This window comes from Anser cygnoides, chromosome 13 (genome assembly GCF_040182565.1).
Source record: "Anser cygnoides isolate HZ-2024a breed goose chromosome 13, Taihu_goose_T2T_genome, whole genome shotgun sequence".
NCBI lineage: Eukaryota > Metazoa > Chordata > Aves > Anseriformes > Anatidae > Anser > Anser cygnoides.
This window is the reverse complement of record NC_089885.1, coordinates 7,257,757-7,281,555: the sequence shown is the minus strand read 5'-3', so window position 1 is coordinate 7,281,555 and position 23,799 is coordinate 7,257,757. Positions and strand designations below refer to the sequence as shown.

At 41.0% G+C, this 23,799-nt stretch overlaps 2 protein-coding genes across 2 annotated transcripts; one reads left to right on the top strand and one right to left on the bottom strand.

Annotated features, from left to right (window-relative positions):
- The first annotated feature begins 213 nt into the window (after positions 1–213).
- PGRMC1 (progesterone receptor membrane component 1) lies at positions 214–6,192 on the top strand. The gene is made up of 3 exons (XM_048079311.2): positions 214–611; positions 2,179–2,334; positions 4,022–6,192. The coding sequence occupies exons 1-3, from the start codon at positions 281–283 to the stop codon at positions 4,120–4,122; spliced, it is 588 nt and encodes a 195-aa protein (XP_047935268.1). The 5' UTR covers positions 214–280; the 3' UTR covers positions 4,123–6,192.
- A 3,344-nt stretch (positions 6,193–9,536) lies between these two features.
- LOC106037674 (A-kinase anchor protein 17B-like) lies at positions 9,537–14,728 on the bottom strand. Its single transcript, XM_048079151.2, has 4 exons — positions 14,669–14,728; positions 13,081–13,315; positions 10,323–11,835; positions 9,537–9,733 (listed from the first exon to the last, which is right to left on the bottom strand). The coding sequence occupies exons 2-4, from the start codon at positions 13,168–13,170 to the stop codon at positions 9,597–9,599; spliced, it is 1,740 nt and encodes a 579-aa protein (XP_047935108.1). The 5' UTR covers positions 13,171–13,315; positions 14,669–14,728; the 3' UTR covers positions 9,537–9,596.
- Between the last annotated feature and the right edge of the window lie 9,071 nt (positions 14,729–23,799).

Sequence of the window (23,799 nt, the reverse complement as noted above, 5' to 3'; positions counted from 1 at the left end):
CGGCCGGCCACGTTCTAAGAAGCACCTCAGGAGCTGCCGCCGGAGGGCTGGGGCCATTACCTGACGGACACAACCCCCGGAGCGCTGCCGCCTCCTCACGTTTGCCGCCTCGGGGCGGGCTGTGCAGCTCCTGAGGCGGGTCGCAGAGCTCCTGAGGCGGGGCGGCCGCCATCACGACGCCCCCTGCTGCTTCTCTCCGGCTTCCGCCGCCCCCCGCCTTCCTCCCGGCCGGCCCGCCCCTGGCAAGCCACCGCCCCGCGCCTCAAAGCCCGCCGAGCCCATGGCCCGTGAGGAGGCGGCGGCGGCGATGGCCGGCGAGGAGGCGGCGGCGGCCGGCGAGGGGGGCGGCTTGTTGATGGAGATCGTGAGCTCCCCGCTCAACCTGAGCCTGCTGGGCCTCTGCCTCTTCCTGCTCTACCAGATCCTGCGGGGCGAGCGGCCCGCGGTGCCGGCGGGCGAGGAGGACCCGCCGCCGCTGCCCAAGATGAAGCGGCGCGACTTCACGCTGGCCGAGCTGCGGCCCTACGACGGCCGGAGCGACCCCCGCATCCTCATGGCCGTCAACGGCAAGGTCTTCGACGTGACCCGCGCCAGGAAGTTCTACGGGCCCGGTGAGGGGCGGCGGGGCGAGCCCGGCCCGGGGAGCTCCGGCTCTCGGGGAGCTGCCCCCGGCGGGGAGCGGCGGCGCGGCGCGCAGCATGGTGCGGGGGCCTCCGCTCTGAGGCGAGGGCAGGGCCGGGGCTCCTCGGCCGGGCCTCGGCGCTGGGAAGGCTCCAGCTCTGCCAGCCCACATCGCGCCGTTATTCTTTTATTTTCCCCTACCTAAGCTGTTAGGGCAGGCAGCAGAAGCGGGATGTCCTCTCGGTGTTTGCATTCCATTCCAACTCTTACTGAACTGCATAATACTTATATTAAAGCAATACGTAGCCGCTTAGGTTAAGCCAGCTTTCTGTCAGGGGTACAGGCACTTCAGAAGTGCAAAGAATGAAGTAAGCTTTACAGAGCAGCTGGTGCTGAGGTGGGGGAGTGTGTGCACATAGATACGAGTTTAATCGCCTCCACTTTTACCAGAGGTCTCCGGAGATGCTTCACTGAGGTCTGAAAATTTCTGCTGTCTGGTGTGACCACTCTTGAGCTGTCCAGGCATCTGGTGGCTGTGGTAGTGAGCTGCCACCACTACTCTGAGACGAGAACACTGCAAGAGATATTAGGGAGCTTGATGAGGTTATTACTTGTGGCACAAAGACAGGAGACTGACACTAAGTAATGCTGGGCTGAGTTCAGCAGCACTCAAGATGATACGTACAGAAGAGTTAGTTGTACAGTTCTGTGTCAGTACTAAAACCCACTTGACTTAAGAACCATGCTTTAGATGTTACCCTTCTGGACAACACTAAAAGCTGTCCTTTGTATAAAACGTAGTCACCACAGTGCCTGGCTACTTGGTTTTCTTTTTAATGGAAAAGTAAGATTCTCTCTGAGTACAGGAAAAATGTCACTGTGGGAGGTGTGGAAGATGGGAGGCTCTGTGCGGTAACCAGAGTTCACATCTAGCTTCTTTAAGCTCCCTTAAGAACTTTCAATGTCCAGTTGCAACATGCTTGTCATGCAAGCAAGTTAATGAGTAATGAAGTTTAGCAAGAGTCTGCCTTGATAAGGTATCCCTGATCCACTGTGAACTTCACGTTTTGGTCATTTGAGTTCATCTTGCATTTTGAAAGCCTTAATAGATATTACTTCCAAGATAGTACTTTATAGTATCACTACCACGTTTTCAGTTAGGTCATCCTTTCAGCTCTCTAAGCCCACAGCATCTCTCAGAAAACCTCCGTTTCTCCTCAGGCTTACAAATCCATCCTCTGTTCCTCTTTCTGAGGATGTCCTTCCCAATCTGTATGCTTATTCTTACTCTGTGTTCCACACACTATTGCGTGATTTGTTGCCCAGAAGTTCCAACACACTCGGTGTCTCTTCCCATTGTTTTGTTTCTTGACTTCTTCCTCTGTTTTTCCTTGTTACCAAGTAAAATAAAGTCTGGAAACATTTCAGGAGTTTAAGATACTTCTGACCCTCAAGTCAAGGTAGGAACTCAATCTGTTTCAGTCTGGAGACTCTGATCCTTGAAGATCATACAGCATCTGTTGCCTCTGTAATAATGTTTATGTTTTTATTTTAAAGAGGGCCCGTATGGGATTTTTGCTGGGAGAGATGCATCCCGAGGTCTTGCCACTTTCTGCCTGGATAAGGAGGCTCTGAGGGATGACTATGATGACCTCTCTGATCTCAATGCTACACAGCAAGAGACCTTGAGGGATTGGGAGTCACAATTTACTTGTAAGTAATTTTAAACCTATTTACAAAGAAGTAGCTAACCAGCGTGTAATAGGGGAAGCAACAGTTAAAAGTCTGTTACTAATTTGAAGCATCGGTCTGGAAGCTTACTTTTGAGTTAATGGCTCAGTTTACCAGCTAAAATTCTCATTATTCAAAAAATTAAGAGAAATGTAAGGCATCTTCCCTCCCTCTGTGCCTTACAGAACAGTAAGAGAGTTGGAAACACTCTTTCAAAAGATCTGTAAAACCACCCAAAAAGTTGACAGAAATTGGAAGTACAGCACACCTCTAATACAGTTAAGACACCATCTATAAAGACAATTAAATTTGAAGCTCTGAAAAATGAAGCTTAAGTCCCATCCAGCTTCTCAGAAGTACGAGTAACATTTGAATTATTACTTCTTGGTTACTTTGAGTTTTGAATACCGTTTGAACAAGGCCTTTTTCCCTTTGGGCTCCTGATACAGCTAGATACAGCTATAACTTTTATACTATAACCAATAATTCTGTATTGCCTTGCTGATGACTTTATTAGATTCATGGAAAATTGCCCAGTTGACCTTCTACCCACAAAATGATTAGGAATGGGCAAATGCCATCCCTGGATGTAACTGTACCAGTGATCACCAGAGCAGCACAGGAAAAAGGCAACTTGCACACTTGGGACATTTGGTATAAAATTAACAGAAGGAAGTCATTTTTGTAGTTGCCCTGTTTTTCTCTGCTTAGCAGCGTAGGTTTTTAAAAGGCTTAGTGCCATGTGTCCCAACTTGCTACTCAAAAAGAAAATCAAACCACGGTTTTATGGAAATTGTTGTGTTGACCTTGTACCCTGTTGGCACGATTTTTTTTTCCTCCTATGATTTATCTTACTGATGAAAAATAACTCTTCCATATCTCATATTGCCTTTTAGGCCAGTGAACACCAAAGGGATTATTTCTGCTCAGATAAGACAGAAAATAATTCTATTAGTTAACTTATCTTAGTGAAAGGATTTATATTTATTTGATAAAAATTGCACATGCAAAGTTTGTATAGTAGAAATCAAGTATTTTTTGTTTTTAAATCCGGTATTAAAGATTTACTATCACTAGTTGGAATGGAGCTTTCTCCACATAATGTCATTAGAAGGTCTGAGTCCTGACCTGCCATGCCCCTGCTATTTTGGCTCTGTTTTAATCAAGGCTGTTAATCATGCCACACTGAAGGGTTGTTTTATGATGTTAACAACTACATCCCAGAAAACAGAACTACGTTATCAAATTTCTAACCTAATCTAGTGTTTGTATCTACCTTTTCAAGAGTTGGGCATCAAGATTGATGCTGAATTGCACTCAAAAATTAGCTTTGGCACAGCAAGAAAAATAATCGAATCCATGATTCCTTTTCTTTAGCTGGATGAGTCCCTCATTTTTCATGTGTCGTTACATTAATTCATCTTCTGGCTTAGCCAACAGAAGAATTATATTTCATACACTTTGCATATTTCTTAATTTATTACAACACTAATAGTTGTTCAAGTAGTTTGTTTTTTTCCTTCTCCCCACTGTTTGCAACAAGGAGCTCAGAGGTGTTCTATTACAATAGAGGCTTCTTGTTAATTTATGAAATAGAAGCAGGAGTTACAAAAAGTACCTCTTCAGGGCAGAATAATGACTTGATTTTTTTTTTTCTTCCAATTTTCAGTTAAGTATCACCATGTTGGTAAGCTGCTGAAGAATGGGGAAGAACCCACTGTATACTCTGATGAAGAAGAAAAAGATGCCCAAGATGCAAAGAAAGACTAGAAAGTGCAGTGAGGAACAGTCTATTTTTGTATCTTAAGGGATCGTTTGTAACATTCCAGTTCTGTTTTACAAGTTGCAACAGCAACAATGCTTACAAAAAATCCAGTTACAGTGAATCAGGTTTATTGCTCTAGGCTTCCTTTTCAAATTCAGTGATAAACTAGTAAAGGTCTAGTGTGTCTTCCTTTAAACCTGCATAATATGAAGTATGCACAAAAAATATCTGTGCAAAAGTAAATTGCAACTTTTGCAATAAAGGACTGATTTTATTCTGTCACTATTAGGGCAGAGTAGGGTTGAAATCCAGTTTTTCATTAACCTCCTAGCACTGTGGACACAAGCACAAGAATAACTTCACGTATGTAACATAAATTCCACTAAAATTCATTTAGCGTTAGCTTCTGCAGGATCTGGGCCTTCGGTTGTAATTCCTTTAGAATCACAGAATGGTTTGGGTTGGAGGGGACCTTAAAGACCATCTAATTCCAACCCCCCTGCCATGGGCAGGGACACCTTCCACTAGACCAGGTTGTTGGCAATTCCTGGCAACCAGGAATTGACTGCACATTCAATAGTGAATTAAAAAATATATATCCCCAGGAAAGGGTACGGTACCACCAGCTTTTGCCATAAAAAAAATCATGTAAGGAAGTTGCTTAGTTTAGCTGCAGTTTCATATTTTTTGTTTGCTCGTTCATGAAGCACCATACTCATTTGTGGTGCAATATAATTCAATATTATGTCTGATAATCTGGGTTTTAAAGAGTTACATAGAGGCTTACAGATAAAACACTAACTGCTTAAAAAAAAAGGCAAGAATTTTTGAGAGGTTAAATCACTTTTAGATACTTACAAAATTAGTAAGGACAGATGAATACCTGATGTATTCAGTCATGCAGCTGCATTAATACTCTTTGTTTATTTTTAAAGTACATCTGAAGTGTTACTTAGGTACTGAGTGTAACTACGCATCCTTAAAAACTAGGTTAATAATGAAGTACAACTTACCTGGACTATCATTTGTTCGTTTTTCTTAGAAAAACTATTTTAAGAATTTAAATAAAATGAGATTAAATGGGTAAAAGCAGCTGCTGTTGATTCTTAGGCCTTAAAAAAGACTTGCTGGCATGGCACGATTAACAAGTACTCCTGTACATGCACCTTTAGCAGAAAAACCTTTATGGTCCATGTAACTTATACAAGTTTCCTGTACAAAATAATAAAACGTGGTGTGAGCCATTTCTGCGTCGAGGCTTTTGTTGCTTTGGAATGTTGCTGTTAAAAGAAATGGCAAAATCTCATGCATAACCAGCAATGTTATACCTGGGGGAACTGACTATTGAATTGCATTTCACCTGTTTGCTCTTTTAGTTTACGTCTCTGCTTAATTACTAGGTTTGTCCCAACCATGTAACTTAGTCTCCTACCAAAGGAGGCCGAGTAAATGCGCATGACTGAGGAAAAATGTAAATTTGCCCCTTTATCAGCCAAAATACATTTGTATAATTTTACCAGAAATTTCCAGGGAGATAACTAATGATTTGTTGATCTCTTGTAAATGTGATTCTTGTCCAGGTGATTCTGCTTGGGTGCCTGTCTGGTATAGTTCCCCATTATTTAGTTTCTCTGGTTCAGCTCTTCTGCTGCGTTGTTTCAACTCGGCAGCACAACCAACATGATGAACTGAGGCCTGAGTGGAAAGGCGTGAACTAGACAAAATTGTTCAGAAGTAGAGTGCATTGCACAACAGAAACTTTCATAAATATGTTGACACAACATGCTGAAGTGCCTGAGACCGACTGCAGTGAGAACTAAAGACTTTCCCTCAATCCTCACACTTTCATGGTGTTTTTCCTTTCAGTTACACTGGGCCTCCCACTGAACAGTGCAGCTGTTTGAGCCAGATAGCTTGCATAAAGTGTTACTGTATGAACTACCTAATGAAGGTCTAGAGACAAGTCTAAGTCTTGTCATGGCCTTTGTGTTTTGCAAACTACTTCTAATGGTTTACCTCAAATCCGAAATGTGCTTTTATCTGTTTAAGGCAGAAAATAAATGTCTTGCATAATGGTGGTGTGTGTTTTTATTTACTGCGACTGAAAGTGATGGCTAATCCTCCCCCAGTGTTACAAATTTTACAGCCTACAATCTGTCTTTCTTACGTTATTCAACATGTAGATTGAGTATAACATGTTCAAGCTGAATGGCTCTGAATGTAGTTCTGTAGCATAACAATTTTTAATAGAATACTAAATTCAGAACATGTTCACATATTTTACTGTTGCAAAAGCAGAGTTAGGCATAAAAGAAACAAGTATTTGCTGACACTGAGCAAAAGCTGGAGTTCTGGAAGGCTGTCACGCAGTGGAACTGGGCTGGGCTGTAACCCACCCTTCAGTAGGTCCAACGCTGACTCTTAAGTTAGTCCACAACAAATCCTGAGGAACCAAGCACTATTTTAAGTATGAATCTGCACATCACAATATGATGCTTCCCAAATAAATGACAGAAAACTGGCAGTAACACAGGACAAAGTGTAATATTAAGCACGTGTGCCTCCTGGGAGGGAAGCAGTACAATTCAGATAAGACCAGTACCTTTTCAGAGAAAAAAATCATCATGAAAGGGAAAGGAGTGAATCACAAGAACAGTGGTTTCATGAAGCAGCAGGCACACATTTTCTCCTGAAGTGCTAGAGAAAATGGGTGTTTTCTGTCTTCTTTTTGTTCATCGCAACTTAATCTCTTCCTTCAACTGACTGGTTGCAATGACTAAGCAAAAAAAACACACTGCGTAACTTAATCATTTGTATATTAACCAAGGAGGACAATGAAAAACTAAAAGTAGAGATTGTCAATCTCCCTCATCCAAAGTGTTGAAATACCAGTTACTCGTGTCATGAAAACATACTTCAAGAACTCTAGAGCAAATCAAAACAAGCAGCGTCTCATTCCCAGCCAGTTGTGGCATACAGTCCACTGCTTCGTAAAATACAGAAGTTTCCCTCATCTGGGCACTGCCTGCTCTTAATTATCTCTAGTGGTTTTACAATAGGTGAGGTAAAAGGGCAGATATTTCTATGCACTGCTTGGAATTGCTGGATTTAGAGGAAAAGGACGTATCGCAAGATCTACAGCCTCAGAGCCTTACTTCATACTACAAGTGTCACAGTAAACAACAATTCATAAAAAAAAAGAAAAAACCCAAACCCCATCACTCCTTGAAACACCGTCTGAATACAACAGCATAAACCAAGCTCACGCAAAGATGTGAAATTCTGCTGGGAATGTTATACATTTCTGTTCCTCAACTATTTGAATGCTGATTTTAATGCCTCTTTTCACCTATTAAATGTTCAAGTTATATAAACATTCTATAACTTCCATAATTGAGATGTGACATTTACTCCTAAACACAAATGAAATTTAACTTACAAAGCTATGTGTTTAAAGAGTCTTAAAACAAACTGTTATATACAACTTAAAAGATTAGTCTTCAGGATAATAAGATTATACTGAACAGTCCAGCATAGGGAAAGATGGGGCTCAAATTAAATGTGCAAGTAGAAAAAGTGAGAAACTAATACTAAACCACCTGAGAACAGGTTCTAAATAAACCCACCTGTAAACAAAAAGGGAAAACATATTTCAGTATGAAAATTACCGTGTTGTCTCAGTCGAATGTGCACGTCTTTTATTCAGTAACAATGCTTTATACTGAATGAGGAGATAGAAGGGATTTGCTTTATCAATTTCAATCAATGTAGGTAAACACAAGAAGCAATTACAGAATTGGTGTATTTATTTGTTGACTGTTGTGACAACATTGATAAAAACACTGGAAATTTACACTGAAAGAAATGTAGAGTTCCTGCACCCTTAGATTAACACAAATAAATACTTCCTCACCTGTAATTGAAAGGGCTACCTCTTGGGAAAAGGGTACTTACAGTACAGAACTGTCTAGAGACTGACAGGGGAAAGTTTTGTCTTCTTTTCTTTAATCTGTAAATTTTGCATAGAGAAAAAACACCCTTGGTATGTCATAGCAGTGCAACTGAAACATTTTATGTGGTCAACAAATACAATTTACAGTAATGAAAATCTACTGAAGTACTAAAAAGGAGACTTAAGAGGGGCATGAATGTTCTCCGAAACAGTCAGAAAATAACTCTGTTGAGAAAATAAGGGTTTGTTGTTGGTTTTTGTTTAAGATAGAAGCAATAGATGGACAGTACTTTGAGTAGCAACCATTTGTTATTCATGATCCTGAAAAGGCACTCAACATCTGAACATGCGAAGAGACAGCTGATAAAGTCTGGCAAAGCCCGTAGGAGTCACCAATACTGAACATGGGGAAAACCAATCTACCATGAACAATTACTTTTTTTTTTTTTAATTACAATTTATTAGAGCAGAAGTTACAAACATGGGTAAGATGCTATAAAAGAAAGGCAACATCATCACATTAATTTAGTATATTGACATGTAATAAATTAAGCATACTAAAATGAAAGCTGAAATAATCAGTGTATTGTACTTAGAACTGATCCTCTATATCTTGCTAAGGGACTTTGTCCAAGAGCAACTGTGTCTGTCTTCTAAATATAGCCAGCTGAGTAAATATGGATATAACTCAAGCTCCTAGACTGCGTTTTCACATTTTTACCTCCATGCAGCAGAAATTTAACAACATTAGACAATTCCTCTGGAATTTTCTGTAAGCTAACTTGTACTAAATAGCTATCTCACTGCATGTGCCTTCAAAAGGGCATGGTTTTGAAATCTTGTGAACAAATTTTCAGCCTGCACGTGTGCGAGCTGTCAGCATGCTGACAATCGTTGCCCTTTTACTGTCCAACATTCAGAGCTCTGCTTAGATCATCATTCAGATTTCCGAAGCACTATATTTAACAAAAGTTTTGTGAAATCCCTTCTCCTAAAGACAAGTTTTCAGAAACACTTTCAGAAGATAGGATATTTTCATATTTGGGAAGCTGTTATTCCCCACAACTGAGAACACATGTCCCCCACTCCTTCCAGTCCCATCATTTTAACAATCTGATTGAGGAGGCACTTTGTATGCTTGCCCTAAGACTTACATATCTCCATGTGGGGTTTTGTTTGTTTGTTTGTTTTCCACAGGCTCGTTACTAGTAAATACTGTAACTTTGACATTTACGTGGTTGCCTACCTTTAATCAGACTAAGTCTGAGATCTCAATCTGTAAACCTTCGAATTCTTAGCAACTGGTCCATACAAGTTTGTTTGGCCCTGGGGAAAATTTTGGTCCTCTTATCCAAAAAGCAAATAAAAATTCTGGTTTTGTGGCTCACTACACCACTTAGTTTATTCGGACTGAAGGAATTATCTAAGCAAAAAAAGCCCCAGTATTTCCAATAACTTTTAACGGCTAAAGGGCTTTCTTCTCCCACTTCTACACAGAAGCTTAAGAGCTATTATATTAGTAGCTGTTCAGCATCCTCTTCTGGGCTCTGCTCCACAGAAAGAATCTGAGCAGGGGTTTGTCTGAATTATCTCAAGAGGAAAGAGAGGGCATCCTCTGACATCTGCATCCGTCTCTCTTCTCAACATTAATTTCCTCTCATCTCCTGTAGATAAGTATATGAAAAAGTTACTTGAAATGACTTTGTTGGGGGGAAAAAAAGGTACAGGGAGGCAGATGTTAGGTGGCTGCTAGTAAACTTGAAAGCACAGTGAATTGAGAAAGGGCTGTCAGTAACAATATCCAGAAATGTAGCAATTGTGTATAGAAATCAGATGACCACATACATATTAAAATCACTCACTGCAGACAGTACCTCCCACCCAGATGTACCACATACTGAGCTGCCTAACAACTTTTTGGTGAGTGTCTAGAGCATGGTGAGTCATTAGCATGCACGTTGTTATTAATGGCACAACAACCTATCTGCTAATGCACGAGGGAAACTTTGCTACCTGATTTAAGAGACAAATACTACTCTCTAACCTCAGCTGCTTGCAGTGTTTCTGAGCTGAACCGACAAAACCCTTAATTGCAGAGAAGTCAGTTTTTAAAAAGTACAAATATGGTACAAAAAAAAAAAAAACACTTACCCATTCATCACTTTAAGAAGAACTGCAGCAACTAACCTCACCTGCCAGAGACCTAACACTATCAAACTCACTCATTTCAGCTCCAGTTTACCTCTTTCTCACCTGGGCTCTGGAGAGTCTCTTGAAGTGGCGAGCCATCAGAAGCGGTAATGTCTGGTGCTGCCACAGCTGTGTGAAGAGTCTTGAATTTCACTTTGTCGTGGAATGCTTTATTACATTTTCTTTGTATCTTTCTAAGTGACTCCAGCTGTATGCAACTGTCCGCCTCTGAAAAGCCACATTCATCAGATAAAAGATTAGAAGAAAGCTTTTTTCTCTTTTTCTTCATTTTGCGAGTATTTCTCTCCTCTTCCCTGGATTGTCTCTCACTTTTCTGTCCTTCATGTCTTAACTTACTACTAGACCTCTTGCATGACTTTTTAAGCTTGTGTTCACACTGCCTTGCCAAGCCCTCAAGGGCGGAATTAGAACAGAAGTCACATTTCCTGCTTTCCTTTTCTTGACCTTCCAGAGTTACATTTTTAAGATAAACCAGTAATTTTCTCTCCCTCTTTCTTGTAGGCAAGCACCCTTTATCATAATTGCTGTACATTTCTTCACACCTTCTTTCTGTTCTCTTCATTGCACCACCACACGCCTCACTAAAGTACTCGGAATCACTGATCTCTTCCAACAAATCCTTTAATTTGCAAGCAGATCTACATATTTTGTATGGTATGGTAACTTCATTTCTACCATCTTCTTGATTGAGCTCCTTATCATGAGTAACGGTAGTGCAATCCAAAGAATGATTCAGTCCAGCATATGGTAAGCAATCAACAGAGAGTGTCTCATTCCTCTGTACTTGCAACTTTTTTGCAAGCTGACTTGCATAGGCCTTGTTTTTCAACACTGTGTCTGTTGATTCCAATTCCCCAACTGTGATCACCAGTCTATAATTATCATCACTAATAAAATTTCTCTTGTTAAGGTTTTGTACAAGACTCACTTCTCTGAAATGCTGGCCGTGTTTGTTACTCAAGCTGATGTGGAAACCACTATCATCATCAGACACCACTCTCTTCCACCAGGACTTGTTTGCAGAATTTTTTGGCTCTAAGCAAACACGTGCATAGCTTGGTGTCTGGTAGTAATTTAATAAATAATGAATGAATTCATCAGTCTCGTAAACCTTTTGCTTTCTGCAACCATCCTCAGACACTGTCTGCGTGTGAACTACATTCAATGTTGGGCAGTCCCTTCCATCCAGAGATTTGATGACTTTGCAGTCTTGGGTAACTGTAATCAGCAAAGATCCACAGCCAAAGGAGTTGTGCACATCTCTGCCAGTCAATCTGTCAGAACTCAGGGCTGTACTGTCATTTAAAATTGTCCTGACTATATGAGAAGTAGACGCATGGAACTTAGTCACATCTCCTTCCTCACTAGATAAGCTGCTGCTTTTTTGGGTTAATTGACACTTAAACTCCTCCTTATGCTTCAACTCTTTTTGCGTATTACAACGAGAGTTAATCTGTTCCTGATGAACGTCTTTTAATGCTCTTTCAGAAAAGGAATCGTCCTTCCTTACGCCCAGTGAAGGATCCACTTTTTGACTTGCCAACTGTACAAAATCCTTCAAATAAAAATCAGGAAAATGATTATGTACGTTTATTGAGCGTAGAGAACAGTAAAGACTGCTAAACTGCAAACTCATAAATATGCAGTTGTACATTCAGAAGAATTATACAGGTGAGGGATAAATTTGGCTTCATGCAGAGCTTGATCATACAATCTCACTACTGCTAATCTAAAACTAACAATACTTCATTGTTTCAGAATGCTGCATTCTCAAATAGGACAGTTAATCTTTCAACCAATTCATCTATCTCACTACAACTGCACAAGAAAATATTTATTCTGTTTTATTAAAGCGTCACAATCAGTGTTGTATGCAACAGAAAAGTTGCAAGACATTTGTAGATATAGTAAAGTGATTGTTCTAAATATTCTATGTAGTTTTTATGGGTCCAAATACAACCAATCTAAAGCCTTCCAAGTGATGAAACCAAGAAAAAAGTTTATTTAACTCATTAATTTCACAATTAAGAAGGTCAATATAAGACATTATGGAGCCCTAAAAATTCACACAGAATGGCAACTGTAGCCTCTGACTTCAACTCTTAGTGATAGTGCTTTAGAATCAATCTTTTTCCCCAATCTTAAGGATTGGGGAAAAACACACTTGTTAAAAGATGCAAGCAAATTTTTCTATAGCAAATAGTGAAGAAAAAATCACATTAGCACTCCTTCGATTTCAAACTTTTTTGTTTGTTAATCCCAAAGCACTAAAATAAGCCTCTAAACATAATTTCTCTACAAAACACTCCAATTTTTATCAGTCCTCTGCTGACTTTCTCAAGACATTAGCTGAATCAAACAAAACTGATAGCTTAGTGTTGGCCCCAACAGAGAAGCTATTAGAAATGAAAGCAGCATAATCCATATCAATTTAATTCTTTCACTTGCAGACTTGAGACCAAAATAAGCAGAGACATCTTCCTTTGCATTCCCTAACCTCCCTGTTTCCAATGTTGGATCAAGTCTAAGAGATTGATGTGGTCCTTCCAGCCCTATTTTTACACAGTAAAGACAAGGCCTCAAACAAACATCAAAGACAAAGTTTCTGGGTAGGATCACACTACCTTTGGGTAGGGCAAACTGTCTAAGGGCAAACTGTCACAAGACTTGGACCTCAGGCCTTCTTAATCACTCTCAAGGCATTCTTTTGAGCAGCATCAAGACACCAAACGTCTACTCAACTATTCAAGATCTAACAAATATCCTTCATAACTTAAAATATGTTTGAAAATGTTCTTACTTTCACACGGTTTAACAGGACCGTAAGCAGTCTGACAGACTCCACTCTTCTCTGAGCTAGCAGGGATTTCCTTTCTTCCCATTCAGGCATATTCTCTGGCCACTGCTGTTCTTCAGCTGGTACCTTCTGCTTTTGGGGATGTTTTTCATCTCCATCTATCTGCCTCTCTTCTCTCCTCTTGAGCTTAGCTTTCTTTTTTCTCTCTTGAACTTTTTGTTCATCACCACGTTTTTTTCTAGGTAGTTATCAATATGGGACAATTTAGACGACACTTGTTTTACATTTCGAGTCCTGGGAGATTGGATGTCAGTCTTTGAAATGCTAACAATAAACAACCAGTCACCAAGAATCCACATGTGGCTAATAAGAAATCTTGGCTGTTAGAATGATATATTTAAAAAACATTGCATATTGATGACACGCATCTAACTGATGCACACATTTAGAACACGTTAGTTCTGTACTTGTCTCTTCAAACGGTTTGTATTCTAGGGTTTTCTTTATATGCACTGCCAAGAAGACAGATTCACATTATCTTTTGTCTCCAAGGACACAACCAGAAGCTGATCATTCAGATCTAATTCTTACCTTAACAAAGCTCCCCTACAGATTAGCATGAGGGTGCCATTTAAAAGACATTACAAGACTATTTCCATTGTTATAAAAATTCAAGCTGAAGCTGTCACCACTTTTTGGAAACCTTGTCCTGTAGAAAACAGATCTACTAAACAACCAACATGATTTGTCACAGAAAACTCCAGAAAATTCAAGGAACAAAATGTTCACACAAACATTTAAAATATCTATTTTTAAAGTATTTGAGTAAGAAGATTCTCAATTAGCAACGGAAGCAGAGCAATGTTTTCAGAGATCGATCATACCAAAGGGTTGTTTTTTTTTTTTAATATGGAGGTGTGTAACATGATTAATTACCAGCGACAGTCTCGTGTGCAATACAAACACACTACCAAATATTAAAGCTTCCACATACTACTGTTACTTGCATACAAAAATCCTAAACCACTGCCCTAAAGATAACAACAATGAAAAACTAATATGTAAAAAGGGGTGGACAGGAAGGCAGAAAAAGTGTTTGTTTCTAGCTTTGAACCTTCCAGCCAACTGGAAGGCATACTTCAGAGCATAAAGACATTAATTTGTGGTGTTGCAGCACAGAACAATGAAAAAGCAAACACACAAATAAAAAGCACATGCAGAATTTTAAGTAACCAAGCCTCAGCTCTCAGATTTCACCCCAGGTCCACAGAATCTTAGAATAATCAAGCCTGAAAGGACCCCCGGATGTCTCTAGTCCAACCTCTTTATCATAACAGACTCCTTCATCTATGCCTTACACACAGAATTGTCATGTTGCTTTTTTTTTTCCTGCAGTAACACACAAATTTAGAACTACTCAGTATTGCTTCAAGTTTGTTGCCTCCTGTTTCCTCAAAGCTTTTTTTTTTTAAAAAAAATAAAAACCAAAACAAAAAAAAACAGTAGCATCTCCTTTCCTGGATTTTACTTGGTATGGAATAGTCTAGCAAATCTTAAGAAAATAGAACATTCTCTAAAAATACACTCTCACCTTTCAAACCCTTTTTTCCCCTTGTGCTCGTGTTCTCGGAGTGTCAGTCTTTTCAGGCTTCTCTTTCTTTATGGCTCCTTCACTAAAATTTCTGGTTGTATCAAAAGTCACCTGTCACAGAAGAAAGAATCAGACTTACCAGTCCAGTTTGCCACGTACAAACACAGCCTGCTACACAAACAAGAAACATCCCAGGTGACTACCAAATACTACTTCACTCGAGAGAATTACTTTCTCTGTTGTGGAATACCAGAACATGTCCTCTGAAGTTCACACTACGAAACGTCTGTTAAGCTCAAACACCCACCCCCAAACATCTCCTGCTACAACACCAGGGGTTCGCAAGCTGACATCATACCTTTGGCCAAACTTGTTACTGGCACGCTCTTCTGGAGACCCAAAGTTCAGTATGTTCAGCAGAGAGTTGCTAGCTGTACAATTCATGCAGTTCTGCCAAAATTAGAGTTCGCTGACACTCGGAGCAACATCTTTTGGATCCAATGCTTGTTTACCTAGCAAGAAATGATGAATCCTGTTGTGTGCTGCATTTAATCAGCTTTAAATACCCAGATGCAAGCATGTTAGAAAACATTCAAGCAAATTGCATCAAGATGCATCTACACTAGAAACGTGATATAAAGTGTTATTTCCAGCATTGAGACATATTGTTAGGGTCACAGTTTAGAAAATATCTGCTGGAAAAAGTACTGAAACAGGACACACCCTGATAAATAGTTATGGAGATATGCTATTAGGCTGCTGAAATGAAGCTTGCAGGCTGCAAACTTTCTCTAATAATGCCACAATAAGCATAGCACTTCAATACCAACCACACTGAAAATATTTACAACTTTTAGCTTACCTACGCCAGTTTTCCAGAAAATCAAAAAGTAAGACCCCATTATTGGATTAAAGACCTCAAGTTCAGATATACAACGTTCAGATATCAGTATTGGTTACATCCACTGAAAAAAAAAACAAGTCTTACGTTTTTCCCCTGATATGATTAAATGCCTCAAACTTTATGGAGGAGTATCAGCTGGTTAGCAGACTTAGCAACCTGACAAAAGCCTACAAGCTGGTTGTGACAGGTTAAAAACTCTGCTGGCATTACTTAGGGAATGCCTGTTGGCCTTCAATCTAGGAGTCTGTACGGGGAGGCAAGTGCAGTGCAAGAAGCCACCTGGTAAAAGAGGGTGGCTAAGGTTTACTAAGAATGAACAAAAAAGACATGTGGACTGAAGAAAATGCTAGTGTCGTAAAAAATCAGGACTCTGGAAGCACACATTGCAGCACTGAATTGCTCCTATTAAGGAAATTCACTCCAAACTAAACCAACTTTGTTGGATAAGGCTGACTCTCTGAATTAACCTATGAATGCAGATACTTGCATGCATATATATATATATATATATATGTGTGTGTGTGTATGTGTGTTTTACCTAAGTATGTATGTGTAAAAATCTTCATAGATATGTGATTTACTGATTTACTGCAGTAGCATGTGTACATCACCACGTACAAAGCAGAGCAGATACTTTAAGACAACCAAAGTTCTTACTACAGAACTGGAAAAGTCATTACTCTTTAGAATCCCTTCTACCCACTGTGCATGGAGATAAAGAGCTTCCTACAGCTACCTGTTATTTTATTATAAACCATACTTTTTCCATCACACTTAGATTTGAGTTGAAGCAGGTGAGAACATCCAGACGCTACTGTTGAAACCTGTAAATGTGTAAGACCTGAGAAAGAAAGAGCTGGTGGGCCCAAAGCTCGTCTTTTTCTGCAAGTACGTATTCTATTAAATCAGCTGATACTATCCTGTCTTTGCAAATCCTTCTTCACTGATATCCTTCACAACATCACAGACACAACCATATTCCTACTACTGCATTAAATCACCTAATAGTAAGCTCAAAAGTCTTGGCATAGAGCTGTCTGCAAGTCATCTATAGTGGCTTGGTAGTGCAGGCCATTATCCTTGCTCCTCCCTACTCTTATTCACAGCCAGGAGCAATTTAAGCATTAGAAACGTATTTCTCACGACGTAACTGTGTACAAAGCACATAATTATTTACTATCTCATCCACTGTGGCTTTGCCGCTCAGCTTCGTGGCCTTTTGGAATCAACCCTGACAGATTAATAAGCTGTCATCTTCAGGTTTTAATTCTTCCAACCGATAAATCACAAGGAATCTGACACTAGACCTCATTACCAAATGGATATTCACTTTTAGCCATTCTGCCGTGGTTATAACATTAGGAACACATTTACCCTTGCACTGTTGTTTATTACAGTAACTGCAGGCTCAACTGCCCCTTGCTACCTGCATGTCTTTCTTCTGTGATCACATCTTCTGCTAACCCCAGTGTACACCCACCCTCACCCCCTGCTAAATACTGTAAAATATAAAAAGGAAACAAGGAACTGAGACAGCGACCTGAGACAATACAAATTTGCGATCAGTTCCCAGCTCTGCTGAGGAATTCCTGTGAAACCCAGTAACTTCCTATGCCTCGGGAGCCTAATCTAATACAGCATTACAGAACAGATTCACACTAATTGGTACTATAACAGACCATCAATTCACTTACTCTGGCCTGTGCTGTATTCCACTTTAGTTTTACACCAGTGACAAGGCACAAAACTTAGCCCTCCTATTTGACTAAAAGCACCTCTTCCAGGAGGGAAACCTACCTGGTCCTGCTTTGAAAACACCAGGGTATGAAAATCTGCCACCTCCCATGGGCAGTTTGTTCCAGTCCTTACTCATTCACCAATGAAATGGAAACCATTTGCAGACACCGATTTTTCACAAGCATTCCTGTCCTAGATTCACATATTTTTAATATCTAGATGTGTTTGTGTTTTTCCCTCCTACAGGCTATAATTAAGGTGTCTGTAAGTCATCATTTTGATATAAAATACTGTGTTTGTGCTCTTTAAGAGCTTACGGTCTCTCACTGTAAGGCAGTTTCTCCAGCCTCTGAGTAACTTTCACTGTGCTATTCTAATTTCCAATTTAAATCGTATGAATCCCAAAACTGTACACAGTATGGATTTGGTCAGTGCCATGCACAGAGGAGAATGCACTCCTTCAGGCCTACTTTCTATCACCATTTAAACATATCCCCCACAAGACTGCAATGGAAACCCAAGATACTGCTAACGTATTACAGTAACCCTTTCACATCCTCAAAGAAAACCACAAAGATAAATCAATAACTCTGAAACTGACTTCCCTCAATATCTACATGGTTCTTTTCACATTGACCTAAGTACCTTATAACACCCTAAAATGCACCACCTAAGTTCATACATTAAACAAAATTAGACTTCAGGGAAACATTAACAGCCTGGCAATATTTAATGTGAAACACTGAAACACCCTTTTAGACCATATGAGTAAAGTGCAAGTACTAAGAGTAATTTTATTCAAAGGTGCCACTCACATTTGCACCCAGTACTGCTGGCTTAAACAGCTCTTACCATCCCCAGCTTCCCAGCTGGAAACTCCCACTCATTCCAAGCCCTGGGCCATCACAACCGTTTTTGAGACCTCACCATCAACTGGGTCAGGAAAAAGAGCTAGCCTGGGGGAAAAAGAAAGCCCTATTTTGCCAGGTTACTTTGCAGACAGTTCCCTGCTCTTGTTCACAGTGCAGCCCCACAAATGGTTCCAGCGGCACAGCTGAAGGCAGAGGAAATATCTTCATTCTGCAAAGGTGGGCAGCACGGAAACCTCCCTGCAAATGGCAAGGTGGCAAGAGTACGCATTGATCTGTAGTAGCAGAAGGAGTTTATCACGCAGGGAAAAGCATTTACCAGAAACAGTCACTTGGTGAAGTTTAAACAAGAGGTTTAAACACATGCAGATTTTCAATGGGCAGGATTAGTTTATTCAGCTTGCTCTGCACAAAATTAAGTGAAGAGCAGAGATGATCAGAAGTACTGCTTGCTGCTGCAATATCGCACACAAATATTGCAGTAGAAGGGGCTTTCTAAAGCTAACGCTGCTGGTGTCACTGTTTAATGCTGGATGTTTTGAGGTTGGTATAAGAACAATACAAAAGAACCCTATAATAATTGATAAGCCGGTCACAAGGCCACAGTCCCTGTGCTTAGCAGGACGCATGCTTGAATTCGGACAGCATCTGGAGGCACCACGAGCACGGCTGCTGGACCACCCGCCAAGATGAACCCCGCTGCATGAGCTCGGTGACAGCCAGGCCCGCACCCACCCCTCAAACATGTCAGACAGGCGGTGTCAGCGGGGTGCTGGGGACCCAAGTGGGGCAGGGCCGGACCCACTCTGCCTTTCCCCACACGCCCAGCAGCCTTTCCCTGGGTGCAGCCACCCCACCCGCAATGCCTGTGAGGAAACCCACCGGGCCCCCAGCACCCACTTGGCCACCCAGCGGACCCCCAGGGGTGCCCAACAGGGACACGGGGACAGCCGCTGTGGCACAGGAGGCGGTACCGGGCCGGCCCCGCCGCCTAGCACCCCTCAGGGCCGCTGTCGCCCCTCATTAAGCCCCCCGCTGGCCGCCTTTCCCCTCAGCCTGAGCGGCCAGGCCCGGAGAGGAGCCGCAGCCCCGCGGCCGCTCCTCAGGGCCGGGACTCCCCTCCCCTCCGCCGGCCGGGCTCCCCTTACCCCTCCGGCCGCCGCTGCAGCCGGCTGCCACCGGCAGCGGACGCTTCCAGGCGCCCTTCGCCGCCGCCACCCCCGGGGCGGAGCGCGGCGGGGCTGGGGGAGCGGCCCCCCTCAGGCGCAGCCCGGCCCCGGCCCCAGCCCCAGCCCCAGCCGCCTGCCGCCGCCCGCCCTGAGCGGGGCCGGGGCCCGGCTGCCCGCCTCGCCAGGGGGCGCCGCTCCCGCCGGGCGCCATTTTGTGACGGCTTGAGGTGGGGGGCGTGAGGGGGCGCTGGGTGCCGGTATCTGGGGTTGTGCAGACCCGCGGGGATTTGTGTCAGGGGATTTGGGGAATGGGTCGTAGAATTTGGGGCAGGAGTGAATCCCAAGAGTGGGGCTGGTGGCTGTTAGGTCACCTGAGGGGGACACGGTGAGGTGCCCGGGGTGTCTCACCTGCCTGCTCGCGCCCACCTGGTGTGTACGGTCTGTGATCAGCATGGCTGTTCATTATGGAAAAAAGGAAAGAAAAAGGCAAAAAGTTACTTCATCTCCAATTGCCAGTACCCCTTACTTAGGCATTGGGAAGGCCTAGTTGCAGGGTTCTGCAACATTTTTTGTCTTTGTCTTGGTGACAAAGATAGTTCATCTGTCACCACTTCATCATCTATCACTGCTTCATCTGAGCACTATAGGTACAAGGATTAATATTGTTTTTTCTCTGTTTTTAGTGCTGGTTTGAACATGTTTAACCAATGGAAACACAGTACCTGTATCTATTTGTACAAGCTGACAGTCAAATCTCCACAAAGGAGCAGCTCCAAGGGGTGCCAGGGTTCCTCAAATACACCATTTAAGGTATAATCAACATTTTCCAACACTTTGTTCTTCCTTTAAGGTCTCCAGTGAAATTCAGTTTAGGGCTCTTAGGATACACGCAAGGCTGGGGTTGCAGGCAGAGGTGTGTACTACACGCTTTTTTTCACAGATGCTCTAATTACAGTTACAACCTGAGAACAATTAGGTGTATTTTTAGGGTGGGTCTATTTATTTTACAAATTTGTGTCCCAAAAAGCATTCTGTGTTTTCTCACTATGTAGGTTGATACAATAGATACCATCTTTGTTTGCAAACCTTTTGTTTGGTCTAGTTATTTTCACAGTTGTTGGTTCTCCTTGCATTCTGAAGATTTTCTAGGAGTCTATTATACACTAGTAGTTGTTCACATTTTTCTTGTTCCCTTAAAAGATAAAATTGTGTTTTGATGGTGCAAATTATTAAATTCCAAAGATACTATCTTTCGGTTACATGATTTTTTTTCCTTTCTATGTATATTCCTCCAAAACTATACAGGTAAACTGGAACTTTATACTAGTTTGCAGCTGCAGACTAGTTATTTAGTCAGTACTTGTTGATTTTCCAGAGATGCAATAAGTTGAGAAACTCTAATGTTTTAACTTATAAATAAAATGCTTAATGTAGCTATGCAAAGGTATTTCTTTGTCTGAATGAGGGCTCCTGAATAAGAGAGAAGATACACTAATTACTACTAATTAGTAGTTGACAATGCTGTTAATATTTTGTTTGTCCTTTTATAAGAGGGGTCATACAAAAAGTACATTTCTATTTTCTAACTTCAATGGCAATTGTTTTATCATAATGAAATGCCAAACAATGAACAAACAGAGTTTAAATTTTGTTTTGTATTGAGCACTCTTGAACTCTTTGCCCCAAAAATGTATAATTTTCTTGTTATCAGTGCAGTAGTTTTGAGACTTTAGGTCTCATTGTCTTAGGCTTGTGACTGGGATAAGAATGCTCCCTTCTTTTTTAAGCACAATGCATTGCAGCCCAAGACTATCACATCTTAGGACCTCTGGTACCACAGGTACTCACACGAATGAATTAAAAACTGAAACTATGCCTTCTGGTTGTAGGTAAAACAAACTTAAAAAGTTTCTTGTCTGTAATTAAACAAAGTATATGTAAATAGAGTTTAACTGATATTCTTTATCTATATTTATATTCCAGGGAGCAAATTACTGTAAACTGTGGTCTTTTGCAATTGCAGAATATCCTGCCTACCAGGATAGAGCACGTTGCTGGAGCAGTATGGTAAGTTAACTCTGTGAATGAACAGCAAGTCATATTTCCTCTGGCAAAGGAGACAGGGAAAACAGATGTTATGAAAAATGCTCTGGCAATGTTCTGATGTTGAGAACAAGGGCCATGTGATACTAATTAACAGTGCCACATCCAAAACAGATAGAAGAAAATACTTTTACACAAGGAATAATAAGATGATGGCAGTCATTGATACAAAACATATGAGACACTGAGCACCTTGCTTTGCAAGTGGATTGATGTTTATAGAGGCAATAAGAAAATAGGGAGGTATTTTGCAAATACAACTTTGAGACAATATTAGCTACTAGATTTTATGCTTAAGACGTGACTGAGAAGTTAGAGATCTAGACTGACATAATTATCGCACATCTCCCTTTTGCAGAATAGTTATACTTTTCTCCGCAGCCTGCAGTTCCAGGCTTTATCCCATCTGTTAGCTACCTAGATTGTACAAACCCTGGATCTGCACTACTCTTAGAAAACTATCTTCCTAAAACTAGACAATGAGTAAAGGTGAAACCCTGCCTGCAGAAGTCACATGGTATCTTTGAAAATCAATGTAGGTAAAATGAGTGCAAAGGACTGTGTGCAGAGCCAGCTCTTTTATTTATTATGGGTTTATTCTCATTTAGCTGAAGAGGATACGAAGTACAATGTAATTTTAAATCCAGAGGAGTGTTCACACAGAGATTGCAACATCATAACCTAGCAGGTTTCAGATGGTTTTAATTTAAAGCCTGTCAACCAGTGCTTGAAAACGAGCTTTCTCTGTGAGCTTCAAGAATAGGCTGGGAAAAAAGGTGATTGGAAAAAACTTTGGGCATGAAGGGGTTTAAGTACGTGCAAGTAAAAATCTTGGCTATGGTTCTGCTTGTGGCTTGGTAACGTCATTACATGAATTATGGCTGAATATTATGTACTGCTCAAGTAATTTAAAAGAAAATATAATTTTCCATATCGAGACTATGTATCTCCCTAACTTTAGATGTACAGTCCATAGGAAAAATCAAAGCTTCATCTTGTATTTAATTTTGAAACAGAACAATAAGGGCTGCTTCAAGGGACAGTAGGAAACACTTGCAGTTTTGTTTCATTAATAACAATGCTACAGCCTTGTTTATTGCATGTAGTTGCCATTGCAGGTTTGTGAAACTAATTTGTGGACTGTTGAAATATTTTTTCCCTAGATACTGATTTTATCAGTTACTGAGTGAGAAGCAGCTCACCTACACAACTACTTCCTAGCCAGAAACAGCTGAATGATGGATTCAATACTGCCACCCACTGTCTGGCTGCACACAAATCTTGTGGAACTTTATTTAAGGGAATAGATAAAAGTACTTAATGGAGGGATTTTGTTTGTTTGTTTTTGTTTGTTTAAGGTGTTTAATTTTTCTGTCAGGACTTTCTAATCAGCCTGTATGATGATGGGTTTAATCTACAACAAGGTTACCTCCGAAATACTTTGTATATAGGCAGATGAATTCGCTTAGTGGTTTTAAAAAAATAAAAAGAAAAAAGTTCTTAGTTCAACATTTAAGTTTTGGCTCTAAGGATAGTTAGTTTTCTCAAACATAAACTGTCTAGCCACCAAAGGAAATGCAATAACTTATACAGAAAGTCCAGAATACACAATCCTACATCATATGATTCTGTTTTATAACATTTCTGAGCTATGCTTAGAATATGTATTAGTGGCATTAATTCTAGCACCAGCTTTGTATTATAGACACGAAGAGGGAAGAATTCTTGGTTCCTTTTTCTAAAGTCTACTTTACAACTGACAAAGCCAGCTGGCACTGTGAATCGCTCTTAGTACAGAAAGACAGGCTTGTGATTAAGTCATAGGAGTGGGAGTGCGAGGTCCTATTTCTGGCTCAGTCACAGACGTCCTGGATTATCATAAGCAAATCTAGTAATTTTCACGATTGGTCCCAGGGACAACCCGTGGTGATTGCTGAAGTGGCTTCTCCTCCCAGCCCCGAGGAAGGAACAGACCCAGAGCACATTGCACTCTAGCAGTCTCCAGCAAACGTCCTGGAGAGCAAGGACAACTAAACACCTCAGAGAGCTCTAAATTTAGAGCTTTTCTAACTTGTATCTAGGGATGGCATGAGCAGAAAAGTGGGTTCCTTGACAGCCTTGTTCATTCTCTCTCTCTGATCTAGAAGCTTCCTGTGAGACTTTAAGCGTGTTCTTTTTAAGTACTGAGTGCCCAAGGAAGATGGTTTAAAAATAGAATGTAACTTAATTTTGGAAAGGACAGCAAGCTTCAACACTACCTTTACAAAAAAAAAAAAAAAAGAAAATCAGGGTTTGACAGATTTTAGTGTGGTACCTGATTCTGATCTTAGCCACAACTGCATCATCCTG

Bases quoted from the DNA above. Each gene is read 5' to 3' on its own strand.
- PGRMC1 (XM_048079311.2), top strand. From the start codon at position 281: ATGGCCCGTGAGGAGGCGGCGGCGGCGATGGCCGGCGAGGAGGCGGCG. The intron at 612-2,178 runs GTGAGGGGCGGC...TTTATTTTAAAG, and splicing joins CAGGAAGTTCTACGGGCCCG to AGGGCCCGTATGGGATTTTT. The intron at 2,335-4,021 runs GTAAGTAATTTT...TCCAATTTTCAG, and splicing joins TTGGGAGTCACAATTTACTT to TTAAGTATCACCATGTTGGT.
- LOC106037674 (XM_048079151.2), bottom strand. From the start codon at position 13,170: ATGCCTGAATGGGAAGAAAGGAAATCCCTGCTAGCTCAGAGAAGAGTG. The intron at 11,836-13,080 runs GTAAGAACATTT...TTTTATTTGAAG, and splicing joins TCCTGTTAAACCGTGTGAAA to GATTTTGTACAGTTGGCAAG. The intron at 9,734-10,322 runs GTGAGAAAGAGG...ACTTATCTACAG, and splicing joins AGAGACTCTCCAGAGCCCAG to GAGATGAGAGGAAATTAATG.